This window comes from Ailuropoda melanoleuca, chromosome 1, assembly GCF_002007445.2.
Source record: "Ailuropoda melanoleuca isolate Jingjing chromosome 1, ASM200744v2, whole genome shotgun sequence".
Taxonomy (NCBI): domain Eukaryota; kingdom Metazoa; phylum Chordata; class Mammalia; order Carnivora; family Ursidae; genus Ailuropoda; species Ailuropoda melanoleuca.
In genome coordinates, this window is record NC_048218.1 from 201,451,912 (window position 1) to 201,477,932 (window position 26,021).

General features: G+C 40.9%; 2 protein-coding genes and 1 long non-coding RNA gene across 7 annotated transcripts in view; 1 reads left to right on the plus strand and 2 right to left on the minus strand.

The window, feature by feature from the left end:
* TCAF1 (TRPM8 channel associated factor 1) overlaps nt 1–25,576 on the minus strand; it is a 50,104-nt gene extending 24,528 nt beyond the window's left edge. For 2 of the 5 annotated variants that reach the window (XM_034638685.1, XM_034638706.1), the window contains exons 1-2: nt 11,324–11,480; nt 4,151–4,784 (exon numbers count right to left, since the gene is read on the minus strand). In XM_034638685.1, the coding sequence (XP_034494576.1) occupies nt 4,151–4,770 (620 nt within the window). In that variant the 5' untranslated portion in view covers nt 4,771–4,784; nt 11,324–11,480. Of the gene's footprint in view, nt 1–4,150; nt 4,785–7,030; nt 7,155–11,323; nt 11,481–13,578; nt 13,738–25,427 lie in introns of those variants that run through there. The other 3 variants (XM_034638692.1, XM_034638690.1, XM_034638698.1) reach the window with 3 other exon arrangements.
* LOC117797173 lies at nt 7,079–11,615 on the minus strand. The gene is made up of 3 exons (XM_034648280.1): nt 11,552–11,615; nt 10,935–11,431; nt 7,079–7,193 (listed from the first exon to the last, which is right to left on the minus strand). The coding sequence occupies exons 1-3, from the start codon at nt 11,613–11,615 to the stop codon at nt 7,143–7,145; spliced, it is 612 nt and encodes a 203-aa protein (XP_034504171.1). The 3' UTR covers nt 7,079–7,142.
* On the plus strand, nt 14,540–23,925 carry LOC117795212. Its single transcript, XR_004619096.1, has 3 exons — nt 14,540–14,776; nt 14,878–15,044; nt 23,700–23,925. It is a non-coding gene; the product is annotated as an uncharacterized LOC117795212 (long non-coding RNA).
* Nucleotides 25,577–26,021: the final 445 nt, after the last annotated feature.

Here is a 26,021-nt window from a genome sequence, read left to right on the forward strand (position 1 = left end):
AAATGTGTAAAGAGGGTAGAATGTGGCAGCTGATCATGATGATGCTGTCTCATGTAAAAACATGAGTTTAAATGCCAACACTTTATACAACCGGGACAACATACATGACCTGAAGTAAGGCACCATAATGATGGATGCGAGGTAAGTTTCAATGGTTGGGAATGATATTCATGATGTCACACTCTTATATACCATAGTGTGGAGGCTGGATGTGAAAATAATCCAAGTGTTTTAGTTATTTGAGTGTGTTTCTTAATTCACTGAATCCTCACAACCAGCCTGAAAGGTAGCCATTATTAATCCCACTTCAGAGATGAGGCTTAGAGAGGGCGACTATGACACCAGGTTATAGAGCACACACTGGACAGAGCTTGGCAACTTACTGAAGTCTTCCTTCTCAAAAATCTGTGCTTCTTCCAGGTTATATGAATCCTGGGTCCTGCAGTGAGACTGGGAGTAGTTTATGACAACGGACCCCGTGTTTCGTCAATGACATACTTCATAGGAGGTGAGTCCCCTTTTGCACATAAAGTACAATGCCATTGGCCTGAGGATGAGCCTGACAGGAGAGTAGAAATCGCTCAGGGAACAGATTACAGGTGGCGTGGTCTCACAGAGGGCATGGAGGCTAGCGTTCTAAATGCAGATGATGAAGCTGTCCAGGCAGGAAGTGAGGGCAGTGACTAGGAGGCTCATGTGCTGGCACCTGTGGGTATTCTCACCAGGCTAAAAGTAGATCATCTGGTTTTATTACTTAGGGATTTGTTTTTCTGATCATAAAGGAGACTTCCTCTAATAAAAATTTGATTCATCTTGATAAGACCTACCAGTTTACTCTTAGAAGGGTGAGAGGACTCCAAGATCTTATTTAGAATTTAGTAGGAAATATGCAAGTAATAAGATTAGCTATCTAATAAAGTTATTTTAATTCAGACTCTCATGTTTAAGTGAGGGTTTAAAAATAAATAAGATCCTTTGACAGAGTGACTAAATCCATACGGGTTTTCAATCTGAACTTTGCTAAGCATGTGATGGAAATCATCTTCCTTCTTCAATTCTAATAGAAGCATCCTGGTGTCTTGCATTGTCTAATGTTTCTCAAACGTTTTGCGGATATTCTGTATAGTACTACCTATTCCAATAAGAGTGGAGAAAGATCCAAATGCAGGCAAATGATTAAATGAATGAGGCATTCTCATGAAGTGAATCAAATATAACTTTGAAGATTATATAGAATAAAAAATACTTGTGAATGGAATTCAAAATAGTATGTATACTAAGATGATAACAATGTGAAATTATGGATGAATGGGGAAAATAATATGCAAAAATGAAAAGAGTTGTGGGTTTATGACCTATTGCTTTTTAAAATGAACATTTAAAAAAATAGGAGATATTGAAAAATATTGAAAAAGTGGTTTAAAAGAGTACCCTGTGAAGAAGAATCATAATTCAAAAGTATTGGCAATTGGTAATACACACACATAGACATATTTTATGTATATCAGAGATGTTAAAAAGGTGAATGAGAAAAAAGTGAATCATTTGGGGAGTTAAATTTGGTTTTACATTTTCTGTTTATGTATAAAAAGTATTTATGCATTGACAGATGTGGAAGGTCTTTAATGTGACTTGTGAATTATTTTTCTTGTCTTTTAATGTTCTTACGTGTGAAGGGAGGTAATGAAATATATACCTTATTAATAAAATTTGGTAGAAAGTTTGGAAAATAAAAGTTTAAAAGTAAAAATCATCTACCATTATTCCATGACCCAGAGCTCTACCCATTACTGATATTTTGACCTTTTCCTTCTATAATATTTTCTACACATAGCTCTATTTTTTTAACAAAAGTGGGAACATATTGAACAACAGGTTAGCATCCTACTTTATTTACCTTTAATAATACCCTCTAAAAGATTTTTTCCATGCCCTTCATTGTTCTTGGAAGCGTAGTTTTAATGGTTGTTTAATAAATCTATAATTTTTTAGCCGTACTACTCTTCCCTATTACAAATAATGCTGAATTGCATATCCTTGTACATGAATCTCATTATATCTGATTCTTTTTTAAAGTCCTATTAAAAGACGTACTAAAGGTCTATTAAGGCCTAATTCACATAAAGTAAAATTCGCTTGATTTAGATTTATAATTAATGGATTTTGATACACAGTTTGGGAACTGCAACAACATCAGGTGGGAGAAAGATTGCTCAACGTCTACCTTTCAGTATTCGCTATGTGAGAGTAAATTTTTTTTTTTAAGATTTTATTTATTCATTTGAGAGAGAGATAGAAAGAGTACAAGCTGGGGGGAAGGGCAGAGGGAGTGGGAGAAGCAGGCTCCCTGCTGAGCAAGGAGCCAGCCGGCGAAGGGCTCGATCCCAGGATCCTGGGATCATGACCTGAGCCGATGGCAGAGGCTGAGCCACCCAGGGGCCCCCGTGAGAGTGAATATTAAGAAAACTATGGGGTGAGGAGGAGAGGGTTTTTTGCTTTCTCTTTTTCCATACTCATCTCAACCGATGCATTTAATCAGTATTTCACATCTCTTTCTCTTTCACACACACACACACACACACACACGCACACCCTCTTGTGCCTTTTGCTTTCTCCTCCATACTTCATGTCAGGCAGTCAGCTCAAGAAAATCACTACTGCCATCTTCAATCCATACACAAGTCAAAAAATGACCCACCTAACATAGGAGCAATGCTATGCTATACCTACCTGTATAAGCAAAGACAGTCAAGAGTTGTGACGCAATCTTACCTAGTAAATAACCAATACTAATAACCCACAATCTCCACAACAGAGTCTGCATACTTCCCTTATTAAATCTGATTTTTCTCAAGCATTAGTCTTCAAGTTGATTTTACATGTGTGCACCCACATACATGAGTACACATACACACACATGTACAGCCTAACACCCCCAACCCCCCAAGTTGAGAATCATTGATGATAAGAGAGGATTTAGGCATAACCAAAGAAAAAAGAGGTATGGTTTTGGTAGAGAAAAACATCTGTGAAGGCAAGTAAGGGGGATTAGGTTTTTAGAAATAGAATTATTGTCAAGTCTTACCTCCCTATTCCTTAGGATGAAGATCATTGGTAAGCTGAAAATTTGATCAATTTGGTCAATCACTATGCCTCAGAACAACTGTGTCTTTCCTCATTGCACATGTGGGGTTTTGTTTCAAAAGTTCCATGGCAAGAAGAGGCCACAGCCCATTCCCTATGTGTCTATACTCACCCTGGTATGCCTTCCTCACCCAATCCTACTTTACTCTGCTCCTGCCAGTCAGAAATTTCAGTGCTCTCTGCTCCAAGTATGCTGCAAGTTTTAATGTACAACAGGGCGTAGCCTGGTACACTTCTTATACTCCTGGGACTACTCCAGCCTTTAATCTCCCTCATTCCTCCATCTAATCACCAGCCAACAAATGTTTCCTGAGCACCTCCTCACCTGCCCTACATTCAGCATTGTATGAGATGCTGGAGCACAGTGTGAACAGAACAGACTGGGCAATGCTTTTAAAGAACTTCCATGTAGCCTGTCTCTGTACCTATCTCCTGTCTCCCTCGTTCTCCAACATCAGGTCTTTTGCCTGTAGACATAAAATCCTCCCCTAACTCCAAGATTTAGCACAAACAACTCATGCTATCCTTTCTTCTGTATCACCTTCTGAATCCTCTAGTTCTTATTTCCATCCCAATCCCATCTGGCTGGACATTTCAAAGCCTTTCCCACAGCTTTTTAGACTTTGTCTTATGGGGTCCCTCATGTCTGTTTTCCTTTTCCTCACATTTCATTTGAAAGCAAACTTCTGCAGTGACCCTTCCTGGCTTAGCAATGCCAGCTCTGGGATTTAGCAATACATTTTAAGCTAGACACCAGGAAACATCATGGTCACTAAGAAGTTTCTCTGCTCAAAGAGCTGAGTGGTCTAGTCTGGGGAGGCAGCAGCAATGGGGACCTTGATTGATTTAGGGTGATCTGGCTGACTTAGGGGAAATCTGCTTAGTTTAGGGTGAATCCATGCCTAAGTGCCAAGTTCTTTTCTGCTAGCCTAGAAGCAACCTAAAGACAAGAACCGTGTATTTTTTTTAACGTGGGACCAAATCCCCACTGGGGTAATGGACTCACCTAACTAAGACTGGAATCTTGGGCATCTTCTTGGAGACTTTAAAGAAACTTGTGTCTCCTTTGTTGTCGGTGAAGTACACGCCGGCCACGCTGGTCACAAGGTTGCCAGGGAACGTGAAAAGCACCCTTTCATCATCACCCTGGTTGGCCCAGTCCCAGGCCTGGCCTCCAATGAGCAAGCCCCCTCCACGTTTCATAAACTTGACTAACTTTTCCGTCATGGTTTCGTTGTAGGCATCAATGCAGTAAACTCCCAGGGAGTCTTTCACTTCCGGCTCAATCTTTGCCTCCATCCCAGAACCCTCAAGAATTTTGGCCAGGGGTGCCAGGGATGGGTGTACACCAATGGGAGCCCCAGGGGAAGAACAAAGCCAACCCACTGCATTGAGGAGAAAGGGAGTGAGCTGGGCTTCTACCAAGTAGTCCTCGTGGGACACCACCACCAGGCGGCCTCGGCCATAGGAGGAGGCAGCAATGAGGACCTGGCCCATGTCATTCACCATCACTGGGAAGGAGGCCTCTCCAATTAGAAGCAGTTCACATGGGATGGCATCTTCGGGGACATCCCAGCTTGTCACTCCATTCATAAGGGCCTCAAAGGCAGCAGAGGGAGTCGCCATGGCTGGATCGACTTCTGTAGAGAAGAAAGCAAAGACTCAGTTTGGTGAAGAATAGATAAAAAAATAAAGGAGCCGAACAGTTCACTCCTCCCCTAGCAGGGGCAATTCTTCCCACGACGCAGATGAGATTGACTCTGTGAACTGACTCAGGGACTCACCAGGGATGTCAAGGTATCCAACCCAGGAGACCCCATCACACCCTTCCTGGTCCTCCTAAACTCTTGTGTCCAAACGAAAAGAATTTGACAATTTTCCATCTCAGAAGGAAACAAACAGAAGTGGAGAATGTGGGCAGAATTGTGCCCCCGAAGAGTTAACCGTAATCCTAACTCCCAGTACCTGTGAATGTGACCTTATTTGGAAATAGGGTCCTTGCCAGTACAATCAAGTTCAGATGAGGTCATGGTGGATTTGAGTGAGCCTTGATCTAATGACTGGTATCTTCTAAGAAATATCTGGATGCAGACACAGATGCACAAGGGGAAATGCTAAGAGAAACCGGAGCAATGCATCTATATGCCAAGGGAGGCCAGAGGTTGCTGGTGAGTACCAGAAGGTCTGGAAGAGGCATAGGAGAGATTTTCCTTCAGAACTTCTGGAAAGAACTACCTTGCTAACAGCTGGACTTCAAACTTCTATGCCCCCAGGACTGTGAGAGAACATATTTCTGCTGTTTTTGGTGACCCAGTTTGTGGTCATGTGTTACAGCAGCCCCTGGAAACTAATAGAGTGGTGCCGCATGCTGTCCCTGCCCCACTCAGCACCCACATTGATCTTATTAATCCCAGTTTGAGGATCCCAGAATTTCAGTCTGCAAAGTCTGGGTCCTCAGAGAAGATTCTTTGGTTGCAGTCAGAGGCTGGGGAAGAGGAAAACATAAGTCCTCTGTGGCTTGAACCCAGGTCCCAGACAACCAGAAATTATGGCAGATACTTACTTGTACCTGGACAGTGGAGAAAGGTGTGTATGTCTGTGGATGCATACTCACATAAATGCTTCTTCACCACGGGCTCCCTGCTCAGGATGCTTGACGTCTGACCTCCACTATACACACTTTACTGAAGCAGTTCCCCCAAGAGCAGATGTGGTTTCATACTCAGGACATCCGGGGGTTCTCACTGACCGCCCGGTGGCACCAGCCAGTGCTGCTCTCCTGGACCCTGAGGCTATCACCACCAGTGATGTTACGGCCACAGCCGACCTCTTCATCTTCAACCTGCTGACCCATTCACTTTCTACCCTTCCCTGACCTCTTCTGAAAATGCAGATGTTCCTTAAGTTTTTATCTTTGGTGCTTCACGTCTTTCCTTCTATTTCCCTTGTCAGAGAATATGCTCGCTCTCAGGGTAACATGGCTAAGCAGTTACGAACTCAGGCTCTGGAGTTAGGCTGCCCGGGCTGAATCTTAGCTCTGTTTGCTCACTAGCTGTGAGATGGGGCAACACATCTCAGACTTCATTTCCTCATTCATTAAGTAGGGACGAGAGTGTCTAGCACATAAGGTTGTCCCAAGGACTAAAGGAAATAACAGGTTAAGTGTCTTTCAATTATTTATTATATACACATATCAGTGTACATATGTATGTATGTATGTATGTTTACTCATAATTATTTGGTTAAGAGTAAGCTGTTTAACTTGCAAATGTGCATAATAGAAAATTCTTATTTTTAAAAAAGATTTATTTTAGAGAGTGAGCGAGTGAGCGAGTGGAGGGAGGGGCAGAGGGAGAGAATCTTTAAGCAGACTCCCAGCTGAATGTGAAGCCCAACAGGGGCTCGATCCCATGATCCATGAGATCATGACCTAGAGCCGAAACCAAGAGTCAAACGCTCAACAAACTGAGCCCCCCAGGAGCCCCATAGAGAATTCTTATAAAGTGAACAAAAACCAAACCTAATGTCAGATTTTATAAATACTGCACTAAGCATTTAATGATTCTGACTTTATAGTTTTCACATTTTGGAGCCAATGCTAACACTAATATTAATTATCATTACATTTAGCTCTCAAGTGTTTCCTTGGGCCCTTGAGAAAGTCCTGCACACAGGCATTGTGCCTTCCCCAGGCACAGATGAAAAGGCCCTGGTTCTGAGGTAATGAATAAACTCAAGATCGCTCCTGAAAGAGCACACTCTACCATTTGCAGTGGTCTCTAAAACTAAAGGAGTCTAAGATTCAGTCTGTCCCTTCCAAACTAGCTCCACTTCGGCACGTCACATGAGCTCAATGTCCCTAGCTGCTAAGGAGGGTGACATTTACCTCAGAGAAGCTTTGAGATGATAGAATCAGCAGGCAGCTGGTTCACAAGAGCTTGTCCTTTCCCTGCTCCTCCTGGTGTCCACAAATAGCCAGGACGGCAAACCGCACAGAGTCACAGTTGTGCCCCTTCTTCCTCCTGTCCCATATCCAGCTGGTCACAGTCCTGTCAATGTCATCGTTCACGGTTTCCAACCACACTGCCAGGAACCTAGTTCAGACGCTCAGTATTTCATTCCTCGACTAAACTGACCCAGTTTCTGAGTCACCGGGGTCTGTTCTTGCCTCTGTTCTTCTTAGGCCACTGATAGCATTATTTCCCGAAAGAGAACCCCCTCCCAGAGCTTTGCTTTTTCTCACAGGGTTAAATCTGACACCTTCATCTGGGGTTTAAGGTCTCCAGAGCTGGCTGCTCCTTACATTTTCCAGCCGTGTCTCCGGCCACCTAACCTCTCTGCAGCTTCCAGAACACTTGGCATCCCTGGACATGCCCTGCTTTCATTTTAGAGTCCCTTTCCATTCTGTTCCCTTTCCCATCTCTTTCTACCTGCTGAAATCCTACCCTTCTAAGAGAAGATACTCACAGAAGAGGAAATTTAAATGCCCAATTAGTCTATGAAAATATACTCAATCTCACTAGTCAGACAATTGAAAATAGAGTGCATGAGACTGCCCACAAGATGGTCAAAAAGGAAGAAGGCGAAGGAGGAGAAGGTGAAGAAAATGAAGGCAGATAATAATGCCCAATGTCCAAAAGGCTAGGAGGAACACAACCACCATTTGCTGGAAGGGCCGAGAAGCTGAGAGCCGTCTGACAGTGGCAGCTTCATTTCAGAGGTGAGCAGCAGTCCCTCTTCTGATTACCTTTCTTACAGAAACAAGAGCAGCAGTATTAAAGAATGCTCACTGCCACACGAAACTACAAATGGAGACAGATAAGTGCGAACCTAGAAATGGAGATAGATAAATGACAAGGAATGTTTTCCATAACCACCTATGACTTCTGTGGGTGCAGCTCTCTAACCCAAAGCCATACCTATCCCACTTCGCATACTACCCCACCCCACAGCCTGTTGTTACAACTTGCTAAGACCCTGGGGCGTAGCCCCCAGCCAGCCACGCACTCCCTAAAGAACTGCCCATCAGAGCCCTCCCCTCCGGGCCCTTGTCGCTGCCAGGGCTGGTACTCCAGAAACACTCAGAGCACAGAACTCACATTTCTGTCTCACTAGTTGCCTCCTTCTGCCTGCCTGGGTTTGGTAGGAAACACTCAAGCTCTCCCGCCTCGGTCAGTTTCCCCTGTCCTGCACTACCAGTGGGCCAGCGACGCAGCCTCAGTCTGATACCAATGCTGCATGTGTGGCAAGCCAACGTCTGAGAGGGAGAATGTTTGGATAAAGGATGATAATCTATATTACAGAATATCATGTCACTATTACAAAGAATGAATTAAATCTGTTTTGCATCTACATAGAAAACCCTATATATACTTTAAGTGGAAACCTCAAATCACCGTAATATATAGGACACAAACCCATTTTTGTAGGGATGAAGATAACAACAGTAGTACTAGTAAGTTTAGTAGGAGTAATGACAATATGCTGCCTTCCAGGTACCAGGAATTATTATAAGTTTCTTTCCTAGAGTATTTAATCCTGACAACAAACCTGTGAGGTATGTACTATCAGTAGGTGGTTTTACAGGTGGGCAAAAACAAACAAAACAAAAAAAGTGATGGCCAGAGAAGGTGTTACTTGCTCAAGTCACATAGGAGTGAGTGGTGGATCCAGGATTCAACCCAGGGAATCTTGTACTGAGTCTACATTCTTAAGTACCACAAATATAAGCCTGTTAAGGATCAGGATTTTATACGCAAGAGAAAAATCCATGGAGGCCACATTTCAACATGCTGACATTAATTGCATTAGGAAGGGAAGAGGTGAACAGTATTCTTTCTCTTTTTACAAATCTGCATCCTTTGAATTGTATATATTACAGTTACAGTTAAAAATAACATAGGTAATATAACTTCAAACAAGCAAGTAAACACACATTAAATGATTGAGTATATGCATTACCGGATTGCTCAATCTCACCTAAAACGTATTTTTTTCATCTCCCAATTGGCTGAGCTTTTACCCACTAAAAATTTTGATTTCCTCTTCTGTGCGATTCTTTGAACTTCGCAGCTGGTTCTGTTCCCACTTTAACCAGCTCTACCCTTGACTCCAACACTTAACTTTTAAATGGAGTGCTTCCTGTTTATGACTGAATGAATCCCTGTTTGCTCTGCTAGCTTGGGGAATGCAGAGGGACAAGCCAGGGGCGGGGGCGGGGTGGGGAGGGGAATCCTTTTTCTTTCTCTCCCTAAGTTCTTCATCCTCGGTGCTCCTTCCATGGCTTCTGCTTTCTCTCCTCTGGGTCAACTCTGGCCTCTTTCAGCTTGCTGGAACCCAAGGCACCTCTAACGCAGAAGGTACTTCCAGGCATAACCTGTAACTCAGGCAGAGAGCTTTACAAACCACCTACCCCTACCACAAAGAGGCCATATTAGCAAGGGGTTTCCCTTTAAGAGATGTATTTGGAAGGGCAGGAGGGTAGCAGGCCTGTCTTGAATACTGCACCACATCCCGCATTATAGTTTGATTTCAAATCCAAGTAGGGTAAGGATCTGAGATCAGGGGTATGCGTGGTTCTTTGGATTCTCCAGGACAATGAAGAGGTGCTCTGTGAGTGAATAACTGAGTGATGGATGTGGAGGTCAAGGGCAGACCTAGGATCACTTTTTCAGCAAACAGCTACCCTGGCCTTGACAAATCATTAGTAGCACAGACATCCAGTCCTATAGGTCTTCTCTTCTTCCTGCCATTTTCTTCCATGACCCCCTTGTTTCTTTTTTCCTTATACATCCAATACCCTGTCCCACGTCCATCAACTTCTAAGCTAGAATTGGGGTGGGTTCACCCTTCTTTTGCATTCTGTCCTAAATATTCCCAGATCTGTGTTATTTATTTTTCACTGAAAAATGGTTTAATTAATATATTTAAAAAGTATATGAAATATACGTGGAAGAACATTAATTTAAAAAATTAAACAGATTCCTATGTACCTACTACCCAGCTTAAAAACAGACCATTACTGATATTTTTGAAGGCCTTCTTGTGATCTCTCCAATACCTCCCCCATTCCCAAAAAAGTAGGCACAATTTTAAAATGCTGCTTTTCTATTCCCCTATTCCTATCTTACTACACTCTCTTCTCAATTCTTGAGTCCCCCAGGGGCTCTCTTTCTCTCACTCGCATTTGCTCATTGGTCTCGCCAGGAAACTCCCAGGAGAAGAGCATCACCGGCAGACAAGCCCGGGAGTGTTGACCAGCCTGCCTCCCACCCCAAAGCACAGCGTTCTAGGAAATGAACAACGTGCGACACAGGTCGTTCTTAAATTCGAGGGGCTGTCCATACTGAGTTCTGGTGTGGGATCCTCTCGGTTCCTCTTCAGGCCCTCACCCCAGCCAGACTTTCCTACACAGGCCCAGAGCCAGTCCGCAAAGAGCTTGTCCGTGACGTCAGAGGAGGAATGGAGAGGGGCTGGGGGTGGGGGCAGTAGGGAGAGGCGGGGAGCGAAGCGGAAAAGCTCTGCCTGCTAGGGAATGCTCCAGACCCTCTGGCACGGTTTGGGTGAGGTAGGGGTACACAGACCACTGACGCCTCTTGCGCGCGCGGGGGCGCGCGCGCGTACACACACACACACACACACACACACACACACACACACGTCTCCCGGCGGCTAGTAAGAGTGGGTAAGGGAACTCAGTCCCAGAGCCGGTGTTTGCAAAGATCAAAGGGCAGTAGGACAGAAGTGATGCTCTGTCCCCAGCCACCTGTGTGACCCTGAGCAAGCCCTACCTCCTCCCTGGGCTGTGGCATTCGCATCCTACGAAGCTGCGGAGGAGATGCTGCTCTCCGGGTCGGGCCCGTGCGTATCTCGACCACACAAAGCATGCAAACACAAACATCAGATGTCAGAACCCGGAGAGGGGCAGCAATGCGGCAGTGGCGACGCGGAGCCCAGTCAGCAACAGGGGCTAGGACACAATCAGCGAGGGACCCATCCCAGATCCCGGCGCCCCCAGCCCGCTGCGCGCCTCTCCCGCAGGTCCCGCAGGTCCCGCAGGTCCGCCCGCGCCCCCTCGCGCCCCCTCGGCCTCCGGCACCGCCCTCCCCCAGAGCCAGGCCGAGGTCCTCATCAGCCGTCCCTTCTCCGGCCTGCGGGGCTTCCACAGAGGGCCACTCACCGGGTCGCGGCTGCAGCTGGAGGGGGCAGGGCTGGGTGCAGAGGGGACGCACAGTGCGGCAGGGAAGGGGCTTCCCGGCAGGCAGCGCCGCGGCGGCGGGCGGGCGAGCTAGCTGGTAGTGGGGAGGAGGCGCAGCCGGGATGAGGGGGTGGGTGGGTAGGAGGGGTTCCCGAGGAGTCTCCTCCTTCCCACTTCCTCCTGGGCGCTAGCGCGAGCCCGAGCCCGAACCCGAGGGGCGGCGCTTGGCAGGGGACAGCGCTTCTTTGTGTCGCCGGCCCTGCTGGCTCGGCATTGCGGCGGCCCCCATCCTGGGAAGAGTGGACGGCCGTTCTAGTAGAGACGTAAACTCTGACTATTCATTACCAAGGGAAAGACTGAATAAATGACAGGGCACCTTCCGTGCGATATTATTCAGTTCTTAGGAAGACCTTAGATGTCCATATGATTGGGAGCGATGTACCTGACATACTGCGGGGGCGGTGGGGGGGCGGAATACAAATTGTAGAAAACTGTTAGCTATGCTTTCATTTTTATAATTAAAGATAGCCCTTTACGTATTTGTACTATGATGGGAGAAGGGAAGGCTACATCTCTACCTGTTAATATTGTTTGACCTGAGGAGGAGTGCAGGGCAACTTTTATATAGCTCTGCATTGTTTTGCATTGTTACATATGTGACTTTTGTAAGTTAAGAATGTATTATATTTGAAACAGACAATAGGTAGCTAGCTTCTGTGTATATTTCAGTTCCTATTTCTTTCTTGAAGTCTTTTCCCATCACCAGTTGACAGTTGCTCCTCCCTTCTGTGAATTGTGAGTTCTACTTTGTCCGGTGACTTCACCGTCCTCAGGTGCTAGGTTTAGCGTGGGAAATGCAGGCTAGGAAAGCAGGTAAAAACTCAGACTGTCACCACATGTCCTGCATTCAGATCTCAGGGCTACAATCTAGAGGCTGAGTGACTTCCGGCAAGTTACTTAATTCCTCTGCCCCTCAGTTTTACCTCAACAATGGGAATGATGAAATTAGTACCTATATTACAGATTTATTGTAAGGCTTAAATTAGGTAAGTGAATACTTGTAAAGTTCTTAGATCAATGATGGGCATACAGTAAGGCTGTACCAGTGAAATAAAATAAGTATTCAGGCTGTCCTAAGATTCAGTACTTCGTATTCCAGGAAGATGCATGCCTTTGAATACTGACTAGAGTGTTGGTCCAAATCCAAGCCATATTTCCTTTCCCCAGCCCCCTTCAGCCTCCTTTCCTCTTTCCTTTCTTCTTTAAATCTTTCCCCAAATTGAATCATATAATTAATAGCCAATAGGAGATGTGGGTAGGTGAGCTCAGTGGCATAAAACATAGAGGGAACACCAGGAACAGAAACCAAGAGAACCTCAATTCAGGATCCTGCCCAGTGAAGGACCGCCTGAGTGACAGTGAGCACGTCCTTTATCTCCCTTATGCCCCGACAGGGCTCAGGGTTCTAAGCTAATAAAGAAGGGCAGGAGACTTGCTTGCTAAGTCCCTTTCCAGTCTGAAATGACAAGACAAATAGCACCACAAGGCAAAACCCCCCAAAACTGAGTTGCGTGGAAATTTTAAAATGCAAAACAAAAATGCACCTATTGCTTATGTAAAAGTAAATAATGAAAGGACAAAAATATACATGAGAAGGATAGACCCTAACTTATATCTGAGGATGGTCATGAGATTTGATGGGGAAAAGATTTTAACTGTCAGGTTTTGTTTCTTAGAAAGGAGAGAAGACACATACAACATATACACATAGGCGGGGGTGGGGGAGAAACACACACACACCCACGGGGTGGGGGGCGGGGAGAGCAAGTGCGCTGAAGCAAAGGTAATAAAATGCCCGCATCTGATAATTATATTATTTTCTGTACGTATCTGCAGCTTCGAAACATTTCATCATGAGAAGTGCTGTAAAAGGGCAGAAATTCCTGGAGAAGAAGAATGAAGCACGAAAGAAATAAGAGCCAGAGTGGTAGGAAAAACAGAACCAGACACAGAGATGGAGGGACTGCAGGGAATCCTCTTTGGAAGACATCTGCCTCCTTAGGCCGAAGCAGTCTCAGGCCCAAACCTAGACTACCTTCGCAGCCCGGCAGGCGCCCTCTCCCCCACGCTCCCCTGCACCCCGGCCGGGTGGTTCCTTCTCCCACCCCGGCTGCGCGGGCTTGGTTCGTGCGCCGGGGCCTGCTCCGGTTCCAGAACGATCTTTGGACGATACTCACCCGTTATCCAGCAATTTTCCCACAGGGCTACTCTGGAGGGGGAAGGGACTGCTCTGCAGAGACGTGACAAGGAGACCTGGCAGTCAGCCTGCGGACTCGGTAATTGGTGGAGGTGGCGGCGGGAGGCACGTCCAGGGGGAGATGGGCTGCAGTGCAGAGAGGGGCTGGGAGTGGGGGTGGGACAACCAGGGAGCTGATTGGCGGCTGCGGCGGGGGGGGCGGAGCCTGGCCGGCCGCCCCCGGACCTCAGAGGCCCCGCTTTGTGTAGGTTTCTGCGACAGGATGCAGCCCCAAATCCTGGATGGAGTACCAGCACGGCTCCGGGAGTGCGCCAGGGCAATTTGTTAAAAAAAACAAATCCTTAAGACTGTTTACCAACAAGGGAGGGGTTGACAGATAAAGATTTGTATATAAAATGATACATAACTATTTACAAGGATATGTATATATATTTATGTGCCAGGGGTTAGGCTGTGTCTATATTCACATTTTTAATGAACATTTAACATGATATAAAAATAGCTTGCATTTTTTGTAGGAAAAACTCTTAAAATATTTATATATGCTTATATAAACACAGAAATTATATGGCAAACATAAATCAAACTATTAGAATCAGTTACTTCAGACAGTTAAGAGTAGATTACTTTTAAGTATGTTTTCTTCATATACCTCATTAACATTTCATATTATTATTTTGTGATAAAAATTGATAAATTTAATGAACTAGAATAGATAAAATATCCTTGCTCAAATAGCTGGTAGTGACACATCTGTAAATATTATTTCTCTCTGTATGGGGGATTCTTGAACTTTGTCCCTAGTCCTGTCTCATGTTAGTCAAGTAAGAACAGGATATAACAGTTGACTTTGAGCCATAACCTGACTATATTGTCCCGCCTAGAACCCATGTCTACTCATTTCGCTTGGTGAGCTCAACTTTAGAAGCTGGGGGAAAACCACTTGTCCCTTTTATGGCTGGTTCCAAAGGCCTAAAAGCTTTGTGTGGCCTCTGTACATTCTGCTGTTTCCTCACCCCTCACCCATCACTGCACTGGCCCCTATTCTCTGGGTGCCTAAGGAAAAGAAGAAGGTGTCCCTGACCAAACTGTTCTCAAGAAGTGACCATGAAAAAGCTTTCTCCCCTACCACAAAACAGTGTCCAGGCTGGACCTTCCACAGGAATGAGGATTCAGTGGTAAGCAGATAGATTACTACATCCTGTATCATTTCGGGGTTTCATTACAGCTCCCCAAAGTGGAGTAAACATAAGTCAAGAACTGTTTTATTCTTCTTTAGATTCTCCACTTCATGTGGCCACAAAGAGGTGCTTGGTAATGTCCGCTTGATGGATGGCTGGACAAGATACGTGACTGTGGGTGAAGAAGGCAATCTTGGCATACTCCTCCACAAGACAAAGACCTGCTTAACAGTGAAAACCAATCAAATCACAGCTTTCCTATGTTGTGAGTTTTCTCCTCTTCATATTCTTTTCTTTTCATCTTCTCCCATGAGCCTTTTGTTTTCTTCCTTATATCTGCGAAAATTTCAGCTATTTGTAGCCTCTCTCTCTGTTTCAGACTTCACATCACTAGCTCAGTTTTAAATCCTATATCCTTCTAGAGTTTCTGTTTTTCTTTCCAGTTTCTACCTTGGGACTGCCATGAAATTCTGAACATGATGAAACAACTTTTGAAATATTACATTCTGTAAATACTCAGCTAAATTAGAATGAACAATTTATTAAAAATCCGTACTATAAAATATTACTTAGTTCTTAAAAAGGATAAGATTAAGTCATACCTCTTAGTTCTTAAAAAGGATAAGATTAAGTCATACCTTTTTTTTTTTTAAATGATTTATTTANAGAGTTTCTGTTTTTCTTTCCAGTTTCTACCTTGGGACTGCCATGAAATTCTGAACATGATGAAACAACTTTTGAAATATTACATTCTGTAAATACTCAGCTAAATTAGAATGAACAATTTATTAAAAATCCGTACTATAAAATATTACTTAGTTCTTAAAAAGGATAAGATTAAGTCATACCTCTTAGTTCTTAAAAAGGATAAGATTAAGTCACCTTGAGGAATGCTCTCAATATATATTTTCAGCAAAAAATTTGTAATGCTCCTAATGTGTGTTTGTTTATCTAAGCAGGAAAAATAAGGACATATTTGGCTATCTTAGGAAGTGGAGCAGGTTGACCAGTAATTTTTTCTTTAGACATTTTGTATTTTTAAAATGTTGCAAACATAATTTTGAAAAAAAAAGGACTATTTAGTAATACCACTCTAAGGTATACACCCAAGAGAAATATTATATAGATAGATAGATAGATAGATAGATAGATAGATAGATATAGATAATAATCACCAAAAGACATGTGCTAGAATGTTCAAGGCAGCACCATCCATAATAATCTAAAACTAGATGCTACCCAATACTATCCTCCCTTCTTTCTTACCCCTAGTGCTGCCCTGGCACTATCTTCTATTACAAGTGTCTTAAAAATGTTATCTTCAGATAAATTTGAGAATTTATTTTCAAAGGATCTCTAAGGAAATTCTAAAGAATGTATCTCACGAAGGAATAAAATAATCTTAGATAAATTATCTGAAATGTAAGACAAAATGGTAAGAGACTTCTAAATATGGCATTGAGAGAATATCGTATTTGGAACAACCCTTCCATTGAAAATTCACATCAATAAAAGTTGGACAAAATATAGAAAACAATGGAAGACTTTGAAGAGCAAACAACACCAGCAGAACTTGAGAAGCTATAATCCCAAGGGAAGAAACACACAGGACATGAGCTCTACATCTGCTGGGGATTTTCTGTTTAGGGCATTTTCCAGTTCACAATGCAGAAAAAGTGAGGCCAAGCAGAAAGTGTCAGTCTTACTGATTCAAGATTCTCAAACCAACTGAACTCAGAGGACAAAATTTCAGACAAGAAGGTATCTCTGAGAAGTGAATATAAAAAAAAAAATTTATGTACAAATTCCCCTTAATTTGTCACTGGCTGACTCTTAAGCTGCACACACAGGGAAGAACCACCACCTCCAAAAAAATCCACCAAAACTTGCTGAAAATAGCAGCTAAAATGTTAAACAGGTGACAGTTATTTCAGTAGCTGTACTGTTCTAGGAATAAAGTGGAGGTCAAGTCCCACAAAAACAATACACTCTTATCATCACATTCTGCTGTCAGTAGAGACGTGAGAGAATCCATGGCATATCAAAAGAATGACACCTTTAGAGTAAGGATTATGGTCTTGGGTAAGGAAAAAATTGAAATGCACCAGTTTTAAGAAAGATTAAAACTAACCTTTGATAGCATGAAAGTAATCTTCTGGTACTTTATCCATTTCTCACCCCCCAAAAAATCCTCTTTGAAAAACAGTAACATCAACCATAACTTTATAATTTTTCATTCATGATGTCCTTCACTCAATCAAAAATTTAGGGGAGGCTAAAAATCAGATTACTTTGCCAAGGACTCAGAAGAAACAACAAATAATAGAAACAGACTCACAGGTGGTTTAGACATTTGCATTCTTAGGGACTTACTTTAAAGTAACTGAGTCAATATGTTAAAAAAATTATAGAAGCAAGGCTGGAGAATTTCAGTATAGAATTAAAACTCAGAAAACTCCCATATAGAAAACCCTGAAGACTCCACCAAAAAACTGTTAGAACTAATAAGCATATTCAGTATATTCAGTATGGTTGCAGGATACATAATCAACATACAAAAATTAGTTGTGTTTTTATAAACTAACTATGAAGTATCTGAAAAGGAGATTAAGAAAACAATCCCATTTACAATAGCATTAAAAACAATAAAAAACTTAGGAACCAATTTAACCAAGGACCTAAAAGATCTATACACTGACATCTATAAAACATTGAAGAAATTGAAGACACAAATAAATGAAAAGATATTCCGTATTCATAGATTGGAAGAATTAATAATGTTAAAATGTCCTTACTAACCAAAATTAACTACAGATTTAATACAATCCCTATCAAAATTCCAATGGCACTTTTTACAAAACTAGAAAGAAAAAAAAAACCCAATCCTAAAATTCATACGAACCACAAAAGAACTCAAATTGCCAAGGGAGTCTTCAGCTAGAAGAATAAAATTTGAGGCATTACAAATGCCTGATTTCAAACTATACTATAAAGCTACAGTAATCAAAATACTATGGTACCTGCATAAAAACAAACATATAGGCCAGTGGGAAAAAATAAAGAGCCCAGACACAAACCCACACATTTACATTCAACCTACTGTCAACAAAAGAACAAAGAACACACAACAGGAAAAGGATAGACTCTTCAATAAATGGTGTTGGAATAACTGGATATCTACATGCAGAAAAATGAAATTGGACTCTTATCCCATACTATATATGAAAATCAGCTCAAAATGTATTAAAGACTTAAATGTTAAGACCTGAAATTTTAAAGCTACTAGAAGAAAACATAGGCTTCTTGATATTGGTCTGAGTAATACATTTTCGAATATGACCTCAGAAACACAGGCAACAAGACCAAAGTAAACAAGTGGGACTACTTCAAACTAAAAAGCATCTGCACAGCAAAAGAAACAATCAACAGAGTTAAGAGACAACCTATGGAATGGGAGAAAATATTTGTAAACTATATATCCACAATAAGGGGTTAATAAGGAATTCAAACAATGCACTAGCAAGAAAATAAATAATCCAATTAAAAAAATGAGCAAGGGACCTAAATAGACATTTCTCAAAAGAAGACATACAAATGGCCAATAGGTATATGAAAAAGTACTCAAATCCACTCATCATCAGGGACATACAAATCTAAACCCTGACATATCACCTCACGCTTGTTAGAAGGACAACTATCAAAAAGATAACAAGTGTTGGTGAGGCTATGGGGAAAAAGAAACACTTGTGCACTTTGTTGTGAATGTACATTGGTGAAGTCATTATAGAAAATAGCACAGAACTGAAAGTAGAACTGCCATATTATCCAGAACTTCTGGGTATACATTCAAAGAAAATGAGATCAATATCTGGAAGTGATATTTGCATTCCCATGTTCATGGCAGCATTATTCACAGTCGTCAAGATATGGAAATGACTTAAGTGGTTATCCAATGAATGAATGGATAAAGAAATTGTTGTATGTATATACAATGGAATTTATGTAGCCATAAAAAAGAAGAAAACCTGCCCATTTGTGACAATATGGATGAACTCTGAGGGCATAATGCTAAGTTTCAAAATAATTCAAAGACAAATATTATGTGATCTCATTTATATGTAGAATCTAAAATAGTCGAACTCAGAAGCAGAAAGTAGCATGGTGTTGGGAGATGGGAGATGTATAGGTCAAAAGTTGCAAAATTTCAGGTATGTAAGAGAAATAAGTTTTGGAGATCTAATGTATAGCACAGGGACTATAGTTAATAATATTGTATTATATACTTGAAATTTGCTAAGAATAGATCTCAATTGTTCACACACACACACAAAAGGTAAACTATGTGAGGTGATCAATATATTAATTAGCTTGAAGTAATCATTTCACAATGTATACATATATCTAAACATCACATTGTAGATCTTATATATATGCAAGTTTTCTCAATTATATCCCAATAAATGTTATGAATTAAATATGTTATACAACTAGAGTATTCCTAAAACATTCAACCTAAAACATTCCAACATATAATTTCCAAATAAGAAGAGCAGTAAAACGGGGAAACAAAGGAGTAAAAGAGGGAAGGGGAATGAAAGACTGAGATAAAGCACAAAAAAATAATAAGCAAAAAAAAAAATAATAAATAAATAAAAGAGAAATAAATCTATTTGCATTACTAATCACAGTAAATATAACTGGAATAAATTATTCAATGGTAAGTTATAAATTGTCAAACAATAATTTTATTTTTTTATTTACTTATTTTTAAATATTTATGTATTTGGGGAAGGGAGGGGGGGTTGAGGGAGAGGGAGAGAATCTCAAAGAGAATCTCCGCTGAACATGGAGCCTGATGTCAGGCTCAATCTCATGACTCTGAGATCATCACCTGAGCTGAAATCAAGAGTCGGATGCCCAACCAACTGAATCATCCAGGCACCCCTCAAACAATAATTTTAAAACCAGCATTTAAAAAATACAGATAAGTTTATGGCCTATATATGACTTAAAACATAGATTTAGAAATATTTAAAGTCAAAGGATGAAAGAAAGATAAATCTTTCTTGGAGGTAAAACCAATCAGGGTAACCACTAGTCAAAAAAACCTTGATTTGATAGCTGAGCAAATTAAGAATTTAAGACAAAAAGCATTAAAAGGTAGCCATAATATTGAATCCTTACATTATGTTAAAATTTTCAATTTACTCCAATTCACTAATAACATAGCCTCAAAATATATAAAGTAAAAATATACAGATCTACAATGAAAAATATCAAAATCTATCATAGTGAGACATTGTAGCATACCTTTATTGTAACTGATAATTCAAACAGAAAAAAAAATTGTAAGGATATGGCAGATCTGGATTGTATAATTAACACACTTGTTTTAAAGGTATATATGTGACATTATATAATTAGACACTACACATTATCTTCAAGCACACAAATGAAACTGACCAGTGCTAGGTCTTAAAGCTAGCTTCAGTAAATCCAAAGGAATTGATATTATACATTCTCTGATATCATACATTATGAATTAGGTAACACTTACTGCAAGATAATAAAAGAATCTTCATGTGAGTAACTGGAAATTAAAATGCACTGTTCTAAAAAATACATGGCTTAAATAAGAAGCCATAATGAAAATTATAGATACTTACAGCTACATCATAGCAAAATATTCATATCAAAACTTGTGAGATATAGGTAAAAAATAGTGACACAAATTTAAGAGCCTAATGAGCTGAGCATATGAGCTAAGCATATACCTTAAAAGCTTAGAAAATAACAAAAATCTAAAGAAGAACTAATAAAATAAATAATAGTTAATGAAAAAAAATGAAGTTTCGTGTGTGTGTGTGTGTAAGTATATGAAAGAGCTAATAAAGTAGTCCAAATTCTGGCAAAATTAGTCAAAACAAAATGAGAAAGTATATCTACATACATTAATAATAAAAACAGGTCATAATAATAGACGATGAAACTAAACATAATGAGAGAATATTATGAACCATTTTATTCTATTAAGTTTGAATTATATATATATAATATATATGTATAATATGCACATATATGTACATAATACATATACATATGTATATATATATAAAACAAATATCTTAGAAAATAAATTCATGAGAGTTGACTCATAAGGAAACCTAAATAGTCCTATAATCCTTAAAGTAATTGAACCAATAAGTTTAATACCTTTTGATAAAATAAACTCCACACCCTGGGTTTTTGCTGGTGATTTGAGAAAATATTCAAGGACCAGATAATTCCAACCTAGCCCGAATTCTTACATAGAATAACAATAGTGAGAATACTACCCATCTTATTTTATGAGATGACATCAACAAATAATAAAGTTAGAATCAAAAAGGATAATTACATGCCATTCTCAATTCACATATATAAATGCAAATATCTAATGCTTATTTTTATATCTTTATATAAAAGTTATTGCATATTTACCATAGACAGTTTATTCCAGGAATGCAAAGTTGATTAAATATTAAAGATTGAATACTATACTTCATCATATTAACATATTTAAATGAAAAAAATATGAGAAAATCAATAGCTACAGAAGAAGCATTCAATAAAACATCTACTCATATTAAAAGCATTTCCTAGAAGAAGAATCAAACTTTCTTATCATGGGACAAAGCATTTACAAACTAACCATTGCAAATGCAATATTTAAAGCTGACATAATGAAATCTTTCTCTTTATTATCTTAAGGATGAAACAAGATGCCCTTTTCACCTTTATCAGTTTTATACTGAAGGTCCTAGCCAATGCAGTAAGACAGGAAAAAGAAATTACTTTAATTTCATTTAAGGATTAGAAAGGAAGAAACAATACTGTTGATTTTCAGGTGTTATGAGTGCCTGTGTAGCAAATCTGAAAGACTGTACAGGTAGATTTAGAATTATTAATGGAGTTTGTCACATTTGATATAGAGTCAATATATAAAAGGCAACTGAATTTCTATACACCAGAAACAATAAGCTACAAAATATAATTTTATAAAAGAAAACATTTACAATAGCAGTAAAAATATAATGCATTTAGAAATAAATTTAATAAACACAAAGCAGAAGGAAAACAATGAAAAATATTATAAAACATTAAAAAACATTAAAGTTGAACTAAATAAATAGCATTATATATCAAGTTGATAGACAGAAAAGTGTAACATCTTAAAGAGGCCTTTCCTCCCTAAATTGATATATAAAATTAATGCAATATCAACCAAAATTCCAGTGGGTTTGTTTGCTTGTTTGTTCCTTGTTTTGGAGAATTTGATAAGTTTATTTAAATACTTATATGGAGGCTCCTGGTTGGCTCAGTTGGTTGAGTATCTGACTCTTGGTTTTGGGTTGGGTCATGACCACAGGGCCATGGGATTGAGCCCCACATCAGGCTCCATGCTCAATGCAGAGTCTGCTTGAGAGTCTCTCTCTCCCAATCCCTCTGCCCCTCCCCCTGCTTGCACTCTCGCTCTCTCTAAAACAAATCAATAAAATCCTTAAAAAATATATTTACATGGAAAATCAAAAATCCAAGAATTGCTAAAAACTCTTGAAGAAGAATTAAAAAATGCGAAGATCTTTACTACCGTATTTCAAGATTTATTATAAACCTAGAATCATTAAGGAAATAGATAACTACAGGATTAGGAAACTTAAAACAAATTCATGCAGGGGCGCCTGGGTGGCACAGCGGTTAAGCGTCTGCCTTCGGCTCAGGGCGTGATCCCAGCGTTATGGGATCGAGCCCCACGTCAGGCTCCTCTGCTATGAGCCTGCTTCTTCCTCTCCCACTCCCCCTGCTTGTGTTCCCTCTATCGCTGGTTGTCTCTATCTCTGTCAAATAAATAAATAAAATCTTTAAAAAAAAAAAAAACAAATTCATGCAGATATGAAAAACCGAATTCTGGTAGATCAGTGGTGCTGGGACAATTGATTATCCATATGGAATAAACAATATAACAATCCGTTTCCAGGTAGATTAAGACGAATTGCCAAATGCAAAACTATAAATGCTTTTAGAGGTAAATATAGTAAAATTAATTTATTTTCTTGAGAAACAATTTTCTTTTTATAAGAGAGAATATTGGTAACTTGAAATTAAAATTCAAAACTTAGTTCATTGAGAGAGAAGGACATACAGAGAAAGAAAAACTAAGCACCAAATTGAGAGCAGATATTTGTGGCATATACAGCTGACGAAGAATTGATTATTATCCACATTATATAAGGGAAGCTTTCCAATGAGTCAATAAGAAAAAGACAAACAACCCAATATGAAAATGAGTAAAAGACAGGAACCAGGATTTCAGAGAGAAAGCACAATAGTTCACCAATGTATTAAAAGATGGTCACTTCATTAGTTATCTGAGAAATGCTAATTAAAATCACAGTGGAACACTATTTCATGCCCGCCAGACTGGCTAAAAATGAACTTTGATAGTATCAAGTTATAACAAGTATGTAGAGTAATAGAAACTCTCATCTATTGCTACAGGGAGTAAAAACCAGCTCAATACTTTGCAAACAGGTTGGAAATAACCTAATAAAGTTGCACATACACAAATCTTACAATCTGGTAATTGTATACCTGGGTGTGCAATCTAGGGAACCAGAGTGAGCCTGTGCGTGTGAACCAGAGGCGCACACAAGAATGTTAGAGAACAACATTATTTGTTAATATCCCCTGTAGTAGGCAGACTTTAAAATGGCCCCCAGTAATCCCTGCTTCCAGATGTTCATGGTTTTGTGTAAGCCCTTTCCCTTGAGTGTGGGCTACAACTAGTGATTCACTTCTAATAAAGAGAAGATCACATGTCACTTTTGAAATTAGGTTACAAAAATAATCTGGCCTTCATCTTTTTCTCTCCTTCTCTCAGGTAGCCTTTATCCTGGGGGAAGCAAGCTGCCATATTTTGACTAGCTTCTAAACAGAAGCCCATTTGCCAAAAAACTGATGTGTCCAACCAAAGCCAGTGAGGCCAAGAAGCTTGCCAATAGGCACTTGAGGGAACTTGGAAGGGGTTCTCTCTACCTTCAGCCTTGAGACAACTGTAGTCCTAGCCGATATTGCTTACAGCCGGTGAAAGATACTGCATCAAACACTCCCAGATAAGCTCCTCCTGGATTCCTGACCCACAGAAACTGTGAGATAATAGGTTTTGTTTTAAGCTGCTAAGTGTTGGGGTAATTTGTTACACAGCAATAGATAACTAGTATTTACCAAACTAGCAACAACCTAAATGTAGAGTGGGTAAATTATGGTATATTCATACCATAAACAGTGAAAATGAAGGAATCATCAAGGGTGAGTCTCAAAAACGTGAGTATGTACAGTATAATGCCATTAATATGAAAATTTAAAAAATAGGGAAAGCAAACATGTACCTGTATATGTTTTCGGAATACACACACAAATCACAAAGCTATAAAGAAAAGCAAGGAAATGATTAATCCAAAAACCAGCTGTCACCTCTCATGGAAGGGAGAAGGATGGGCTTGAAGGGGACACGCAGGGGGCTTCTGTGGTACTGCAATGTTATTTTTTCAGGTCTAGGAGATGGTCAGGAATTCTCATTATTCTTTAGAACGTTCTTAGATGTTTTATATACTCCTTTCTAATGAATTTTAAAAAATCGAGCCAAAGCAAAAATAAAGCAAGGTATTGAAATGAATTCAATGGACAATTAAATAATTTGGAATATGAAAGGATGGATGAAGGGATGGATAGATGGATGGAGGGATGGTTTGCTAGACAGATCATTCGGTCTTTTATGTCTAATTGGACTTGCACTTCTTTCAAGAAGTTTCATGATTATCTGTTTCATAAATCTTTTTCTTCTATACTTAGGGCTATCTCCGTTCATTTCAGGTTTACCCAACTCACTGGCCAGCTCGGGCTGTTTACCTGGGAACTGTATAATCCAGTACTTACAGCTTCAGGCCAAACGCATTCCAGACTAACCGTTCCACCCGCTTCACCGCACCTACTCTGAGCACCACCCATTCCGCGCCCCACACCTCCCTCCACCAGCGCAGACACACTCAGAGCCCTTGGGCGCCTACAGCACTAGAGTCGGTGAGGACTTTGACCTTTCGAGGGGTTGGGGGGTGGGTGGGAGTGGTCCTGCAGAGGCCAGCAACACCCCGATAATTTAAGAGCAAGGCCCCAGGAGATGGGATAACATTACCTCCCGGGTTCCCTTTTGGTTAAATCTCAACGGCTCCTTGCAGAGCACACGCACAAAAAAAGCACAAGAAAATGGGGAGGAGGAAGGTCATCGCCTCCTGCCAAGCACGGGTGACAAACACTGCGGCAAGAAGAAATTGAGACCGAGTTGCAGGGAGACAGCAGAGAGGAATCCGAGAGGTAAACAGCAAGAAATTCTGTTAAACACGTCTGCCACCCTCCCCTTGAGGACAAGTAGAGGCCCCACACCAGTCCCCAACCTTCCCTACCCCACAACACGCACGGTCTCCTCGGGCATTCCCTCTGTCTCCCAGTCCCCCCCATCCCACCCCACCCCCGGGCCACAGCGCTCCGGGCAGTGGCCTGTGTCGCTCCCAGGCCTCTTTGGGTCCAGAATCCATCGCTGAACCCCACTTACCTTTTGCCCCGCTTTCCCTGCGGCGCGGGTTCAGGGCAGAGAGGACCGGCTTGGCAGGGGCAGCGGCAGTTCCCTAAGGCAAGGAGCTTCTCAGGTGAGAAGGGACTGGGCGGCGGAGGAGGCTGGGGACGTGGAAAGTCGCAGGCAGACAGGGGGGCTCGCGGGGGAAGGGGGGCGTCCCGGGAGCTGATTGGTGGCCGTGGCGCTGGGGCGGAGCTTGGCCCGCAGTCCCCGGACCATAGAAACCTTGCTTTGTATCAATTTCTGCCGGAAGATGTGGGCCCCAAATCCGGGATGGGGACCCCAGCACCAGTCCAAGAAAGTGCGGCAGGGCAGTTTGTTAAAAAATAAATCTGAGACAATTTATGAACAAGTGAGCAATTGATATACAATATTATATTTTTATATAAGACAATACACAATTATTTCTAAGACTGAGTTAAATCTACGGGTCCTCGATACATTTTTAATTAAAACCGTCAAGTTGCATTAGAATGGAGCATATGATTACATTCTTGTAAGAAGAAACAACTTTGCCTTGCTTATATAAGGGGCAGGGCTAATAGTTGTCTATTGATACTTATCTTCATAACC

Bases quoted from the DNA above. Each gene is read 5' to 3' on its own strand.
- LOC117797173 (XM_034648280.1), bottom strand. From the start codon at position 11,615: ATGCCGAGCCAGCAGGGCCGGCGACACAAAGAAGCGCTGTCCCCTGCC. The intron at 11,432-11,551 runs GTTCGGGCTCGG...ACTACCAGCTAG, and splicing joins TGCCAAGCGCCGCCCCTCGG to CTCGCCCGCCCGCCGCCGCG. The intron at 7,194-10,934 runs GTAGGGCTTGCT...TGACATTGACAG, and splicing joins TGCCACAGCCCAGGGAGGAG to GACTGTGACCAGCTGGATAT.